At 30.2% G+C, this 17,010-nt stretch overlaps 1 protein-coding gene across 1 annotated transcript; it reads left to right on the forward strand.

Moving 5' to 3' along the window:
- Window positions 1-2,112: 2,112 nt before the first annotated feature.
- Window positions 2,113-13,089, forward strand: LOC135950402 (myb-like protein P). The gene is made up of 3 exons (XM_065499948.1): window positions 2,113-3,200; window positions 12,637-12,785; window positions 13,049-13,089. Exons 1-3 carry the CDS (start codon window positions 2,113-2,115, stop codon window positions 13,087-13,089), a joined length of 1,278 nt encoding a protein of 425 aa, XP_065356020.1.
- The last annotated feature ends 3,921 nt before the right edge of the window (window positions 13,090-17,010 follow it).

The following is a 17,010-nucleotide window of genomic DNA, read 5'->3' on the forward strand; positions in this document are numbered from 1 at the left end:
TGTAATTTGCACAAACTTTCCCTATAAAGTATATATATTCTGGATTCTATAGATAGCGGAGTCGATTAAGCCATGTCCGTCTGTCTGTCTGTTGAAATCAATTTTCTGAAGACCCCAGATATCTTTGGGATCCAAATCTTCAATAATTCTGTCAGACATGCTTTCGAGACGTTTCCTATTTAAAATCAGCAAAATCGGTCCATAAGTGGCTGAGATATGAGGAAAAAACCAGGACAACCTCGATTTTTGACCTATATCTGGATTACCAAGTCATTAATATAGACAATATGGATATCTAATAATAGATATTTCAAAGACCTTTGCAACGACGTATATAACACCATACTAAGTTGGACATACAATGGGTCAAAATCGGAAAAATATTATTTACCCGAATTTTTTTTTCACCAAAAATAAAAATTTAAAAACAAAAATTTTTTTTTTCAAATTTAAAAAAAAGAAATTTTTAAAATTTAAAAAAAAATTTCCAAAAAATTAAAAAAACAACTTTGGAAAAAAAATTTTGTTTACCTAAAAATATTTAAAATTTGTATTTTGAAGTATAATTTGGTGAAGGGTATATAAGATTCGGCACGGCCGTAGTTTCCGATCTATGTTCCAGGGTTTCAAATATAAAATGTAAGTCATTAATATTCTGTACGAGAGCTGTGGAGATTCTACTGCTCTGTAGTGAAAAACTATTACTAGCTACTTTTACTAATTATGTTCATGCTGGCAGTGTCCGGACTCATAGCATTCAGGGGGTGAACGTATTCCTAACCTCCTAATCTCTTCACTATTCCACTCCTATCCATTACCCAAAGAGAAGAGATATAAAAATATGCATACAATTTCTCACTCTATTTCAAATGTCTCAAAAAAGTGCACACAAATGCTTAAGCTCCAAAAAATCACTTAAATTAGTTTTTAGTCAAAAAAAAAAACTATCAATTAAAATCCAGCTAATAATCCTTTTTAATCAAACAACTGAACTTTTATAAAAAGAAACAACAGCTGCATAATATTTATTTTGCATTTCCCCGAAAAGTAAAAAAAGAAAACCTTAAAATAAAACAAAAAATAATTAAAAGCTTTATATTTTAATTAAGTTTTTTTCATACATTTCCAGCAATTTGAAACATTTTTTAAGGCGCTTAATCAATGAAACATTTTTACATTCAATAATCAATTCAAATTAATTTACATTTATACAAACATGTCTTTCTTAAGCTTTTATTTTTCTCTGATACTCACCTTTTATCGCACTTTTGTTTGTGTCTTTACAGCAACCAATTAAAAATTTAACAAGTCAATATTTAAAACGATTTCAAAGAAGAAGGACAACATACAAAATAGTCACATCGATTATAGTAAATAAATAAAAAAAAACGATAAAAAGGATGCAACAAGGACAACAGAGAAAGAGACAACATAAACAATTAATATCCGTAAAGGAAATAAACAATCTATTTAAAAAGCAAAAACAATCCAGAAAACACAGAAGGTATTAAAGAAAATACAGAAAACTAACAGCCAGAAAAATTTACAAAGAAATGCTGGAATAATTTACAGTACAAAAAGAGTAATATAAATTGTATAAAAAGAGCTGCAGCAGCAAACGGATTGTTACTGCAGCAAAGGATTGCTTTTGCAGCAAAGACAAGTTAGTCTTTAAGCTGTTAAGAGGATTTGAATGGATCAAAAGAGCATCACCATAACATTTAAATTGTACGCCATCTACAACTGGAAAACACTATCTAGCAACACCAACACCACCGCCAACGTTTAACAGACATACTACAAAAACAAACAAATAATCGATCGATCAAAAAAGGCATTTAAAAAGAGGCTTCCCTACTCTTTAGCTTCCTCTCTTACTGTTATTTTCAACTACAATTGCTATCAATTTTTGAAAAGAAACACACACATACAGAGTTACAATAATCAATCAATGACATCAACGAACATTTACTTCATACATGTATGCACGTAAAAAAAACTGCACTCAAAAACAGACAAACTGCAGAAAAAAAAACTTACTGATTATTTACTTGAAACGTATAGCTTTTCAAGTAGACTGAAACTGGGGGAAAAATAAAACTTGAAAATAAAATGAAAAATAACAGCGAATTTAAACGAAAACTAGTTATAAACAAATCCCAATTGTATGATGAATGTAAAAATCAAGAAAATATTGAAAAATCCTTAAAAAGCAAAACACCTAAAACTATGCAATACAAATATGAAAGCAGAATTGTTAAGAAAGCATTGAAGACAGCAACAACAACAACAACACCACTAATGATGACAACATTGTCAGCAACATCAACAGCATCATCATCATCACCAACGCCATTGCCATTATCTTCATCATTAGCAGCACCATTGACGACATCATTAAAAACACAGACAGCTACAGCAGCAAATTGTAGCAATAACAACTTAGCAACAAGACAAGCAAACGAAGAAACCAACAAATTAAAGGAAATACAACGAGATCCTTTACAGCAGCTACAACAAACTGAGTTAAAATGCCACCTGCAAAATAACAACAACGACAAATATATACAATCACCACTACCACCATCAGTACTGACACAACATCAAGCAGCAGAAGCAGCAGCATCAGTAACATCTGTAAACTCAACAATTTCCCCCGATATTAACACCGGAAATACGTTGCTATCATATGTTTACAACAACAACAACAAAACAAATAGCAGGAATAACAAAAATAATGATGAAGATAATAAAGACGACAATGATGATAATAACACATCCTTGCGAGTAACATCATCGGCAACATCCTGTTCAAGCAACAGCAACAATAATGACAAAGACATCATCATAACCTCAACTTTAGCAGCGGCCTCATTGTCGTCACCATCGTTAATACATCATCAACGTCAGAAAGTTATTGCCGCCAACACCACCACTACCACCACCACAGCCACCTACAAACACTCAGCCCTTTATCATGAAATGGACAACAGCTTAAGCAGTTTTAAATTTTGGAAAACTACCCACTCCTCATGTTCCAGCACCAGCACCACCTCCTGCATTTCCACCTCTTCCTCCGCGAATGTCATTTGGTTATTGGCTTTAGTGTCCATGTTCACCTTATTCGGTTGCGGTCACGCTGGCTTTGCTTGTCTCAGTAATCCCTGTGTGTTTGGCGTTTGTATTGATGGTCTAAATAGGTGAGTTTCTCATTTTTTTCTTTTAAATATGAAAAGAAAACAAACAGTAATGTGTACTATGTGTTATTAATAATAATCCAGTTTTTTTGTTGCTTTCGTACTGATATTGGTAACCTAGTTTCTAAATAAAATAAATAATGCAGTATGTACAGATTTGTTGGATAACCCAGTAAAATTATAGGTTTTTAAAATAAAGTATATAAAACTGTTCAGCAAACTATCATTCAGAACTCAGAATCAGAAATGTCATTTCAATGAACGCTATAGAGCAGTGGTCGGCATAAAGAGAACATGGTACACATTTTTTCTTTTTTGATTTTTATTTGTTTTTGATAATTTTTATGGAATTCGTTGTTGAAAGTTACACAACTGATCATTTATTTGAACCCCTGGTGACCATGAGTGCCGACCACTGATATTAAAGCATGTAGCAAACTTTTTTTGGAGTGGAATTGAGGATTATATATTACAAGCCATCTTTATAGCTTCGGTTTGGGCAATAGATATTGAGAACTTAAACTATTAGACTCCTTTTTAGGGTTTTTATCCCAGGAATTCCCGGTACAAATATCCCGGAAATTTTGCCAATTTTTCACTACCCGATTCCCGGGATTTTTAATCGTTAATCCCTTGAATTAAAAACTGATGAAAATACATAGAAAACAAGTAAGAACTCAATTTTTTCACCAAAAAACAGTGAAAAGTTTTTTACAGTTTTTTGCTTTTATCTCGGCAAAAATAGACCGCTTATTATTATTATTAATTTTTTTTTTTTGAGGTTTTTGGTATGAAAATTTAAAAAGTGAATTCATTATTTATAGAATTTATTTCTTATTGAATCATTCTAATTCCTTTAAATTTCTTCTTCAAATTCATAACAAAATAGCTTCATAAATTTAATAGATTAAATTTTTCTTCAATTCAAAGCTAATACAAAAAGGCTTAAGACAATTTTTTCAATTAATTTTGTAAATGATTTGATTAACAAAAAATTAATCATTCAAAGTTTGAATAAATTCCGTTATTAATTAACTTTAAATTTAATTCAGTTTAAACAAAGGCTTTGGAATGAATCTAAAAAATTAAATATTAGGAATGGATTTATGGAATGAAAGGCTGACATTCTTTAATTACAGATTAAGATTTTAGTGAATTAAGCTCAAATTTTATTAATTAATTCGAAGCTCTGATATTTAGTAATTATAACACTAAGTTTTTATATGAATCATTATATATTTCGGGAATAGCTGGGTAGCCGGGAATATAGAAAAAAATTTCCCGATTCCCGGGAATCAAAAAAGGTCGGGAAATTAAAAACCCTACTCCTTTTTTTGTGAAACCATTAACGACTATCGGCTGTATTCAAAGACACTTATAACAGTTGTATAAACTATTGTTAGGCAAACTTAGATAAAAATATATTTATAAACGTTTAGTACGTAGAACAAAATCGATACATTACATGTTTCAAACAGAATAATAAAATCAATATACCCCATAAATATTACTGGATTGATGGTCGATATAAAGAGATTAGTCCCAAGAAATGTGAAATAGCTCCCAACAAATATTAAATCATTTTCAAACAAGGAAGCAATTCTTACAAAAACGGTAAAGGTTTTCTTCTTTGGGGTGTTTAAAAAAGACGGCTTCGCTCAACAACGGCATCAACCAACACTGCAGGAAATCTTTACTAAGCGAAGACGACTTTTGATACATCCGAGAGGAGAAAACCTTTGCTCTCGGCCGAAGGCGGGCAATGCGAGAAATTTACTGAGCGAAAACGCCTTTTTATACCTGAGAGAGGAAGAAACCTTTGAACTCAGCCGAAGTCCGGTAATCCAATAAATTTGTTATTGAGTGAAACTTAAGATGAAATAACCTCCAACAACATTTCACTGGGAGTTTTTTTATTTGATAGTTATTTCATAATGAAATAAGTCTCAAGTTGTATGGAAAATTGTGTGGGGGTTATTTAATTTTTTCTAAAGATTTATTTTATTTGGGAGTTATTTCACCTCATTAAATTGCACACAGTAGGGCAGAATCTAATTTTTTTTGGAAACAAATCTAGCATTTCTAAACGGCTGGTTTCTAAAACTAAAATTTGTATCAAAATTTTAATAGGATTGCAAATATTAAGAACAATTTGATCCACATTTTTTCCGAACTAATTGTTTTTGTTTACACGCAGAGAAAAAATATAGTTGGGCATGGTTACTGTAACCATTTATATAGTGTTACAAGTTTTTTAACTATATTATAGTCACAGTAACCATTTACATGATTGTGGTAACCATAATATGGTTAACTTACGATTCACATGATTGTCTCAACCATATATATGGTTACAGTAAACATATATATGTTTGTGACAACCATTTATATGATGAAGGACTTATCATATTATGGTGCTCTCGGCTTAAGGCTTATCATAATCTGAGAACAACATATTATGATAAAATTATTCATCATAAATATGGTTGCCACAAACATATATATGTTTACTGTAACCATATATATGGTTGAGACAATCATGTGAATCGTAAGTTAACCATATTATGGTTACCACAATCATGTAAATGGTTACTGTGACTATAATATAGTTAAAAAACTTGTAACACTATATAAATGGTTACAGTAACCATGCCCAATTATATTTTTTCTCCGCGTGTAGATAAGTGAATTTTTGGTCTTATAAAAAAAATTCAAATCAATATCTCAATTAGATTCAAAAATATGCCACTTTTAAAACTCTGTCCTTCAAAAATAATCAGATGGGAAACAAAACAAGTAAGAGAGCTATATTCGGCTGTGTCGAATCTCATAACCCTTCACCAAATTATACTTCAAAATAAAAATTATTTTTTCCAAATTGGTTTTTTAATGAAATTTTTTTAAATTGTTTTTTTTTAAATTAAAAATTTTTTTTTTTTGTTTTTTCAATTTTTTTTAATATTTAGCGAAAAAAAACTTTTGTTGAAAAAAAATTCGGGTTTAAAAATATTTTTTTCCGATTTTGACCCATTGTAGGTCCAACTTACTATGGTCTTATATACATCATTGTAAAGGTCTTTGAATTATCGAGCACAATATGGATATCTATATTGTCTATATTAATGACTTAGTAATCCAGATATAGGTAAAAAAAATAGGTCAAAAATCGAGGTTGTCCTGGTTTTTTCCTTATATCTCAGTCATATGTGGACCGATTTTATCGATTTTAAATAGCAACCGAGCCGGAAGAATTCCGGAGATATTGAATCGTGTATGTAAGTTATTTGGCGGCTTCGGAAAGTTGATTTCAACAGACAGACAGACGGACATGGCTTAATCGACTCAGCTATATATAAGGATCCAGAATATATATACTTTATAGGGTCGGAAATGAAAAATGTAGAAAATACAAACGGAATGACAAACTTATATATACCCTTCTCACGAAGCTGAAGGGTATAAAAATGTACACGTATTTTACATGTCGAAGGTACCCTAATTTGAGCACCCATAGCGCATGAAGCATTTTAGGGCTAATTTTAATTACTTAAACTCTAATACTTCTTGGGTACGCCCGCGTCAAATTTGCTTGCACAAAAAATACCGATATCTCAATTAAAATAATCGATTGACTAAATTCAAAATCTAATGTAGTTCCTACTTGTTTTAATGCTATATTCGGCTGTGGAGTATCAAAGAAAATGGTTAAAATAAATTTGGTTGAAAAATTGGTGAAAAAATCTAGTCGCAGTTTTTTGTTTATATCACAGCTAGAGATGCTAAACGGGGAATCCCGTTTCCGAAAATCCCGGGGTTTTCGGGATTTTCCACATCCCGTTTTTCATAAATAAATAGGGGAAATTGTAATTTTTGTGTGACTTTTTCATTCATTTTGACATTAATAAAGGAAAACGGTATTTTTGGTTTTCCTTGAGTGGGGCTCTAGAAAATCAATTCTTCAATTTTTTTTGTAAGTTATCTAACAAAACTCAATTTAAATCCTCTTCAAATGAAATTGATTTTATCTCAGATGAGGAGCTCGAACAAAATTAAAATATTTCGATTGCTAAAAGGCTAAAAGATATTATTAATAAATGTAAAAACCCCAAATAACAATAACGAAACCAAATTATAATGTAGATTTTCAACTTGCAAAAGAAATAGATCATTTTATTTCTGAAGGAACAAGAGAAAAATACTTGCAGATTTGTTATAAGTATTTGTAAACGGGTTTGCCAATGTGAAAGATGTTTTTCGGAAGCAGCATATGTCGAAAACAAAATTCGTTCCAGAATGGCAGATGAAATCATAGATGCAATAGTATTCTTAAGAAGCTATTTAAAATAAACACTTTTTTATACTAAAGTACGGTTTTCCACAAGTATGTCGATTTTTTTCACGAAAAATCGTATAGCAGAAACGCATTTTACTGAAAATTCTAAGAAGAAACCATAGGTCTAAAATCAAATCCTATCGAATTTCGTCTTTTATCCAATGATATTGCAGTATATATATATTTTTTTTAATAGTTTTATTTTTTTATTGGATAAAAGACGAAATGGGCAAGATAGGATTTGATTTTAGACCTATGGTTTCTTGGGGATAATTTCTTAGAATTTTGCGTAGATTGCGTTTCTGCTATACGATTTTTTACGTTTTGATCGTCCATACAAATCGACCCGGCCTAATGTATATTATTGTTATTTCTTCTTATATAATGTACTCATGGAAGTATTTTATGCTTTTTAGTGTCTAATAAAAATTAATTGCTAAATAAAAAATTTACTTTCAATTGTAAAGACATAATTATGTACGTTTCTTTCTTATAATTTTCGGGATTTTAGATTTCCCGAAAATCCCGAAACCCCGGGTCGGGATTTCGGGATTCTTTACCAAATCCCGAACCCCTGGATTTTTAAAAATCAGTCCCGATTAGCATCTCTAATCACAGCTAATTGTTGGACGATTTTCTCAATTTTAAATAGCAATATAAGTGGGACTATATCGAATATAGTGATGTATAAATCGTCAGAAAACATTTAGGGGTGCACATTTGATTTGAAGTTTCGCTCAAGGTGCAATATTACGAAAAAAAATCAATTGAAATAAACGCGGTTTTTGTTCTTAATAACTTTGAAGTGTATATATCTGTCATCTCTCATAGTTATTCAACATTTAATGTAAACAAAATTACGAATTTTGTACCAACAAAGCGTCATATGCGAGAAGTTTTGCTTTACTTCTTTAATTTGAAAAAAAGTGCGGCTGAAGCGCTCCAAAGCTTATGGCGAATTTGTTCCATCGATTGAAGCCGAGAGACCTTGAAAGACGATATTGTTTGAACGGTATAAAAGAAAATCGTTTTTGCATCGAATAGATACTTGCGATGAAAATAATCCGATAACCCGAAGCGGTAGAGGTCGTATGTGTAGCCCGGCCAACCAGCCGAATCGACACCAAAGCCAAATATCCATGGCGCTAATGTAACTCTGTATTTGGTGTAAGTAAAAGGGTCCTCTATTATGAGCTGCTGACATCTGGATTGACCATCCAATGAAACATGAACCGAACGCAACTATACCTATGAAGCGAGCATTGGCCGAAAAAATGTCTAGTTAAAAACTATTAAGAATGAAGTGATTGGGAAGTTTTGCCTCAGCCGCCTTATATTCCAGAACTTGCCCCGTCCGCTTACTGTTTATTTCAATCGAATCGGAACTCTCTCTTGGATTCGATTCACTTTGGAACATAGTATCCGATATTGGCTTGATTCGTTCTTGGCCTCAAAAGATGAGCAGTTCTTTTGCCTCGAAAACCATATGTTGCCAGTCATAGCTAACAATGGCCAACACTTTGAAGAAATTGATATTTTACAAATTTTTCTAAAAAAGCTAAAAAAATTGCAAAAAAAATCTTTGAAATTGCTTTCAACAGTATTTTTGACTTCGGGATAACATATTATTGTATTTTTTAAATAGTCACGGTTCAGTACATTACAAAATGTATCTAATAACTGAATTTTATTAGTTTTATATTTTTAATAATTTTTAAAGTAGCAGTCATCCGATGCAGTATTTGGTTTTTACATAACGGTGAGCAATTTTAGACCTAGGGACAAACGTAAATCCAAAAGCTGCAAAATAAGGGCCATCCTAATGTAGGTACATTGTACAACCTAAAGTAGAACATGCACGAATGATTCATAAATGTTACTGGCAAAGTGTGAAATAAAAGCAATTTTATTGAAGTGTTAATAATGTGTTGTTTTTAAGGTTATAAAGTCAAAATAAATATAAAACAATACATGAACTATTACTCTCTATATAACACACAGATACATACACTCAAATGTATAGATTTATATAAATTATTATGTAGGTCACTTGTTAAGTAAATATAGAAAAGGCTTATTAAAGTGTGTAATCACTTTAGTTGTAATTAAAATGTATATAAAAAATAACCAGTAGATTGTATGTAGCAGGAAAATAACTATTAAATTAATAATAGTGTTCTTTAAATGTTGAAAGACTTTTAAAAAACTGTATAAGGAATTACTAGGAACCAATTGATTTTCTTAAAAACTAAATTGATAGAAAACATTTCCCGAAAAAATATACACAAGAATTCCCGAGAAATTTTTCCCGCTTAGAAACCCATAATTTATAATCTATCTCTTACTCTATTCCTTATTTTTCTAAATGAATTCCTACGTCAAACTTCCAGCCCTATATTTTCTTTTGCAGATGACAGCAACATTTGTCAATGAGGCAGAATATGAATTAACCGAGATTTTGTGACAATCTCTGAATGAGGTCGTGCGAATAGGGTCTTGATGTTCTGGGCATGAAAATACAATGTGATGTCCGCTGGTCTAAACACATTTTTCAAGTGTCGAAAGAAGCATTCAAGCGTCTATGTTTTTTGAAACGGTGTAGGAATTACTTCACTACACCTGATCTCCTCACTATTTACACCACCTATATCCGACCGAAAATGGAATACAACTCCCTTGTATGGGCCGGTGCTTCAAAGTCTATGTTGGAGTTGCTCGAAGCATTCAAGTGTCTCGGTACAGGAGAGGGTGATGGTGATTATTGGTGACAGTAGGGTATCCAACTCTATTGATTCGCTGGAGCACCGTCGCAATGTGGGCTGCGTTTTGCTGTTCTATCGATACTACAATGGAATCTGTTCTAATGAAATTAGGGAACTTGTTCGTAAACCAGCAGGTTTTTACGTAATACACGTTTTTCATCAAGAACACATCACTTTGTGGTCGATTGGCCAGTGGACCGCACAACACACTACAGAGAAAATTCATTCTTTAGCTGTACTGTACTTATGTGGAACAATCTTTCCTCTGAAGCGTTTCCTGTCATGTGGGGAAGTTCAAATCGAATGTCCAAAATCACTACTCCCTATTTCCTTCCTCCCATAACCTATTTTCCTAGTTCAAATACAATGCTTTGCATGAATAGAGGTCATCCCCTTGGAGCTCGTGGTCCAAGAAGAAAAAAAATATTGAGTTATTAACTAAATAATTGATATATAATTTTAAAGGGTTTTACCATCTATGGGTTTGTGACCTTCACAACATATTATTTAGCAAACAATACATTTGAAATTTATATCAACATTTAAAGCTCTCTTGATGTTAATAGATTATTGTAGTAAAAGTTACAGAACAACAGAAAAACTTTTCCCCATCACTGTTTGTGTGATTGGCTGGCTGGTTGATTTGTGTCTATCCTTGATTACTTCATTTAACTAGTGCAAAATATACAGTATTTACTCGTGATACTTAGTTACTAATTCATGATGAATCGTAGTGCATATTTTTCGTATCATTTCCAAAAAGCATATTGCAGTTATGGGGTTTATTTTGTGTTGTTTTAGCTTCTCTTCTCACTCTCTATTGTTGCCTATACTTCCTTGGCATACATTTCATTTCAGTTTGTTTCATAATTCTTGCAGAAATTTTGTTTTATTACAAAACTTTAGTTTGATTTGTTGGCTTTTAAGGTCTGCTTTGATATACAGCCTAAAAGTATACTGTATAAATATATGCAATGCCCTATAACAAACAATTACGATAGATTGAATAAAATGATTTTAAATTTTTAATGAATACAATTGCATTTTATTACAAAATTAATATTTAATAAATTGTAGCAAATTGAGTTATTTATTTCAAATCTATCTTTAACTATGTTTTCTTTTTTATATGACCAATTGATTTAAATGTTTTCATTTTTAATTATTTAGGGTATTACTTGAGTCAGTTATTATAAATTTTTCGCCAAGATTTAGCTTTTTATGCCAGAAGATTGGCAGCATAGTTGATGAGTTCTGTATTGCATATAAATTTTATATATGTAGTTTATGAGAATGAGAATATTTTACAATGCTTGCAAAAAGTTTGTACATTTTGTTCAAAAATAAAAAAGAAAACTTTTCCATTTATACATTTTTCAAAAAACTAGAAATAAATGGTAGCCTTCAATTGAACTGGATTCATAAATTTTTAAATAATAGTTGTTATTACAAAGCCTAAAGGTTTTCTTTTTAGAAATGTAATCAAATCAATCATACAGCATTTAAATGGGCAAACTATGGTTAACTAAGTAAGATAAATATGGTTTACAGCGATGGTCGTTATAAAGAGAACATGGAACAAGGATTATAATAATATTTTATATCTCTGTTGAAATCTGACCTGGATTTTATATTCTATTCCTGATAATTTTTTATGAACTTCGCTGTAATTAGTGTTGTTTACAGGCTAATTATCGTTCTTGTTCACCCCCTGGTATATAAAAGTACCCGTTTAGGTAGGTCGATATAAGTTAGTAAGAAAAAACTAAAGGAAATGTTTTGGGCCATAAACTATTAAATTATTATAAACTAAAGCATACTTTTAGGCAGCTTTAAAAAAATATTTCTAAATTAGTTTCGAATTTTTTAAAGTTTTTTGCGATTTTGATCTTGAAGATGAGGTCTTTTTGATTTTATATGTTTACAATTTTTGTTCTTTATGGCAAGAGCTATAACTTTGCCTCAGAGAATATATTAAAATTATGAACGGTTTGCAAGATATGAGCCTGAGAAAATGATCACTTTTTTCCAAAACGGCACCGAGGCCCAAATCTTTGGGGGCCATAAAAAAGTGCATGACTTTGGGCAAAACAGTGGAGACACAAGTCTTTTTTTGGTATTTTATCACGTAGTGATGTCCGTATATGGTTATATTTCCATGACTCAAAAAATTACACACAGTGTAATTGACCATAGCTCCCATATAAACCCCATTGCTGAGTTCCTATAAGATCTAACATACTTTATAAGGTCCTTACCAATCATAATGAATCTTATAACTATAACAATATTCTTCCAAAATTAAATTAATTTTCATTAATCAATATCTAAAACTCAATTCCAGCTCCTATTCATGTTATTGCATCGATGGTTATACTGGCATACAATGCCAAACGAATTGGGATGAATGCTGGTCGGGGCCCTGTGAAAATGGTGGCACCTGTATAGATGGTGTGGCCTACTACAATTGTACATGTCCCGATGGTTTTTCTGGTAAGTTCATAAGCTCTCTTAATTCTCATAATTTTCCCCCCAACTTAAACAAATTTTAATTATCTACTACTTGACAAATAAACAAATTAATTTTTGTTTTTGTTATGCAAATTATGGAAAATTGTGGTTGATTTAAACATTTTTCAGTCATTGTTATAATCTTCTTTATTATTTTTTTTTTGACATTCTTAAGAAGCAATTGTTTTGTGTACTCAAACACACGCACATTTCTGTTAAACATGAACTTTGTTTGTTAATTTTAGCAACTAAAGAAGGTTTTTTGTTTGAAACTTCTAGGAATTAAATACAATTTCTATAAAAACCTAAAATTAAATGTAAGAAATAATTGAAATCAGTTATATATGTTATTATAAAGCTAAGTGTATGTAGGTTTAGCAATTATTTTAAACAAAAATGTCAAATATGTAGATATAATGATGATGATAATGTGCAGGATTTTACAACCATTTCCAGGAAAAGGTATTTAATTGAAATAACATGCATTTAGTTGTGGTGAAAATAATGGATGGATGTTGTTAAAGGTATAATAAGTAATAAAAGAAACAAAACAAAGAGGAAAATGTTTACTTAGTTCTTAATTTAAAATAAAATACTAATTTTCGTTTTCACCGATTTTGGTACTTTTTTGTGCCCTTGATTCTAAAGATATAAATAAATTCAAATTTAACTAGCACAGACAAAAACCCTATTTCTTAACATTGATCATGTTACAGTCAACATAGCACTGTTAAGTACTTAACAGTTATCATAAATGAATTATAGTGCTTAAAATAAATGTGAAATAATTTCAAAACTATAAAAAATCAAAAGAATAATAAAAAAATAAATTTCTGACGTGAAATTTAAATAAATTTAAGTTTTTTGAAAAGAAATGCTGGACAGAATTAGTAACCATTTTGGGAACTGGTTGAATGGTTCGCATACTATACTATATACAATTGTTGGTCCAAGGAGCACTTGTTGGAAATGCAATAGTGGGATAGCTGAAATAATCATGGGATTTGAAAAATTTAGATTTGAAAAATTTTATAATTTTTTAAATTTTTGTAGACCATTTTCGAAATTGACTGAATGGTTCGCATACTATATACTAGTGTTGGTCCAAGGAGAACTTATTGGAACTGTAATAGTGGGATATTTGAAATAATATTGGGATTTGAGAAATTTAAATTCGAAAAATTTTATATTTTTTAAATTTTTCTTGAGAGGATTTGTGACCATTTTGGGAATTGGGTGAAAGGTTCGCATACTGCACTATATAGAAATGGTAGACCAAGAAGTAGTTGTTGAAACTGTAGTAGTGGGATATCTGAAATAATCTTGGAATGTGGGAAATTTAGATTTAAATAATTTTATTTTTTTTTTAAATTTTCTGGAGAGGATTTGTGACCATTTAGGGAACCGGGTGAATATTTCGCATAATACACTATATAGAAATGGTGCTTCAAGAGGTACTTGTTGGAACTGAAGTAGTAAGATATCTGAAATAATCTAGGAATTTTGAAATTTAGATTTTAAAAATTTTAAAAATTAAATTTTTTTGAAAATGGAGAGGATTTGTGACCATTTTGAGATTGGGTGAATAGTTTTCACTTTTTAGACCATTTTGGAAATTGAGTGAATGGTTCGCATACTATACTATATACTAGTGTTGGTCCAAGGAGCACTTATTGGAACTGTAATAGTGGGATATCTGAAATAATCTTGGGATTTAAGAAATTTAGATTCGAAAAATTTTATATTTTTAAAAGTTTTCTTGAGAGGGTGAATGATTCGCATAATACACTATATAGAAATGGTGGACCAAGAAGTACTTGATAAAACTGTAGTAGTGGGATATCTGAAATAATCTTGGAATTTGAGACATTTTGATTTGAAAAATGTAATATTGGGATAGCAGAAATAATCTTGGAATTTAAATTAATTTTAAAGGGCAGACACACGAATAATATTAAGGTTTCAAAAAGTTAACAAAAAATTTCTTCTACTCCGTTTTTACCAAAAACATCTATCGAATTGCAAAAAAGCTTCTTTTAAAGAGTGAACCAAAAAAATATTGCCAGTTTACTCCGTATTTATATATTTAACAACTTTTTCCGAAAATTTCGAGAAAAACCAATAATTTGGCCATTTTTTGGCGAATGAGCTCTATCTCCTTACTGTTATGCATTTTAAGTAAAACCTATTCAGAATATTATAGCCTAGATAATTCTAAATATATTCTAAAAGTTTTACTAAAATTGGAAAACGTTAAACCTTAAATCGTGAAGGTCAAAAGACAAATTTTTCAATATTTGGAATTTCTCTTGGAAAGATAGCGAAATGTTGTATATTTTTAGGTCGATTTTGATGAAACTTAACAAAAATATAACACAAAGCCTAGTATTTACAAAAATAGCAGAAAAATTAAAATTAACCCTATATAGCACTTGGGGTTAAAATGATCCCAAACTTCTAAACCCATAAAAAAATTATGATTTTAAAAGTTTGGGGTCATTTTAACCCCAAGTGCCATAAAGGGTTAATTTCCATTCTTGTGCTGTTATTATAAACCCTAGAGTTTATCTTATATTTTTCTTAAGTTTCATCAAAATCGGCCCAAAAATAAATAACATTTCTATATCTTTAAATTAGAAATTCCAAATATTGAAAAATTTGACATTTGACCTTCACGATTTAAGGTTTAGCGTTTTCCAATTTCAGTAAAGCTTTCAGTGTGTATTTAGAAATATCTGGCCTATAATATTCTGAATAGGTTTTACTTAAAATTCATAACAGTAAGGAAATAAAGCTCATTCGCCCAAAAATGGCCAAATAATTGGTTTTTCACGAAAATTTTAAAATTTAAATCGCAAGTACGGAAAAACTATATGAGATATTTTCATAATTTGTTTCACATTTTTATTCCCTATTATATTCTCAATAAATCCCAGTGAGATGATCAAAAACTTCTGAAATTTGTTTAACAAAATTTTTAAAAATTTGAAAATGGAGTTTTGAAACTGCAGTTAAAAAAATTTTATTTTTTTGTTCATACCTAAGAATAGGTTAACGATATCCTACGAAGACAAAAACTCATATAAAAGTAAATATGGATATATTTTAAGTAAAAATGAGCATTTATTTTAATATTTATCAAAATATGTTAATTTTGTTCCTACCTTTTTTGTTCTAGTTGCCTGAGGCACGTTAATGGCCTATCGATTTTTTAATAACTTTAACATTTTTTGACCAATTTTTATTTTTTATATCTCATTAGAACGACAATTGCGTACACATTTATATTCTTTAAAATTAAATTGGAAAAGTAATTTTTTAATGGCAACATTTTTACAAAAACTGAAAAAATGCATTTTTTCCCCTTGTAAATGCATCTCAAAACTTCAGAGGGCTTAACCCCAACCGATTTACCTAAAATTTTTTCAGGAAGATTTTATTACTAATGTTATCCAAACTGGGGGGTGAGAATGGCCAAAATCCAACTTTCGTTTATTAAGGGCTACCCTACTATACATATCGAAATTATATTTAAGAAAATATATTTGTTTTGAAGTACATATCTTTACCAAAAGGTACAATTTTCACCCCCTACGTTGAATTTCGAAAAAGTACTTAAAACATCTATTCTCTTTTTTTGTTTAAATTAAGCTACATATGTTTTAAATTTAACTTGTATCTTTATTATTTTAAAATATAGAAAGGTACCATTCACCCCCAATAATTGTATGTCAGGACGTATGATTAATAACAATTGCATTAATATTGCTCATACTCATAGGCTTGTTTGTCCTATAAAACTATTTTTTTACCTTTTAGCCTGGGAAAATTAAATAAAATTCTTTTTTTTTTTGAAATCACTCCATTTATAATACATTTTTAAATGTCAAAGACTTTCCTAAAAAAAACATAAATAAATCCGTTTTTATCGCTGTTCAAATGTACTCCACTCTGTTATTATTGCTGGAATTTTGCAAATTTTTCTGAATTCACTTACACAACAAGCCAGCTTAAACTGTTTTTGATAGACGAGGCCTCAGGTTATAAAATTATTTAAATCTTTGCACTTAAATAAAAAAAAATAAAACAAAGAATAAAATATGTCCTACACAAAAGATTAAATATAAATCATAAAATATAAAAAAAAATTATATTTAAAAAAAAGCAGCAGAAAAAAAAAACGGAAAAATAAAAGCCCATAAACAAA

The sequence above is a fragment of the Calliphora vicina genome, chromosome 2, assembly GCF_958450345.1.
Source record: "Calliphora vicina chromosome 2, idCalVici1.1, whole genome shotgun sequence".
Taxonomy (NCBI): Eukaryota; Metazoa; Arthropoda; class Insecta; order Diptera; family Calliphoridae; genus Calliphora; species Calliphora vicina.

Coding starts and splice junctions, on each gene's coding strand:
- LOC135950402 (XM_065499948.1), top strand. CDS start 2,113: ATGAAAAATAACAGCGAATTTAAACGAAAACTAGTTATAAACAAATCC. Junction 3,201..12,636: donor TGTATTGATGGTCTAAATAG/GTGAGTTTCTCA, acceptor ACTCAATTCCAG/CTCCTATTCATGTTATTGCA. Junction 12,786..13,048: donor ATGTCCCGATGGTTTTTCTG/GTAAGTTCATAA, acceptor TGTTAATTTTAG/CAACTAAAGAAGGTTTTTTG.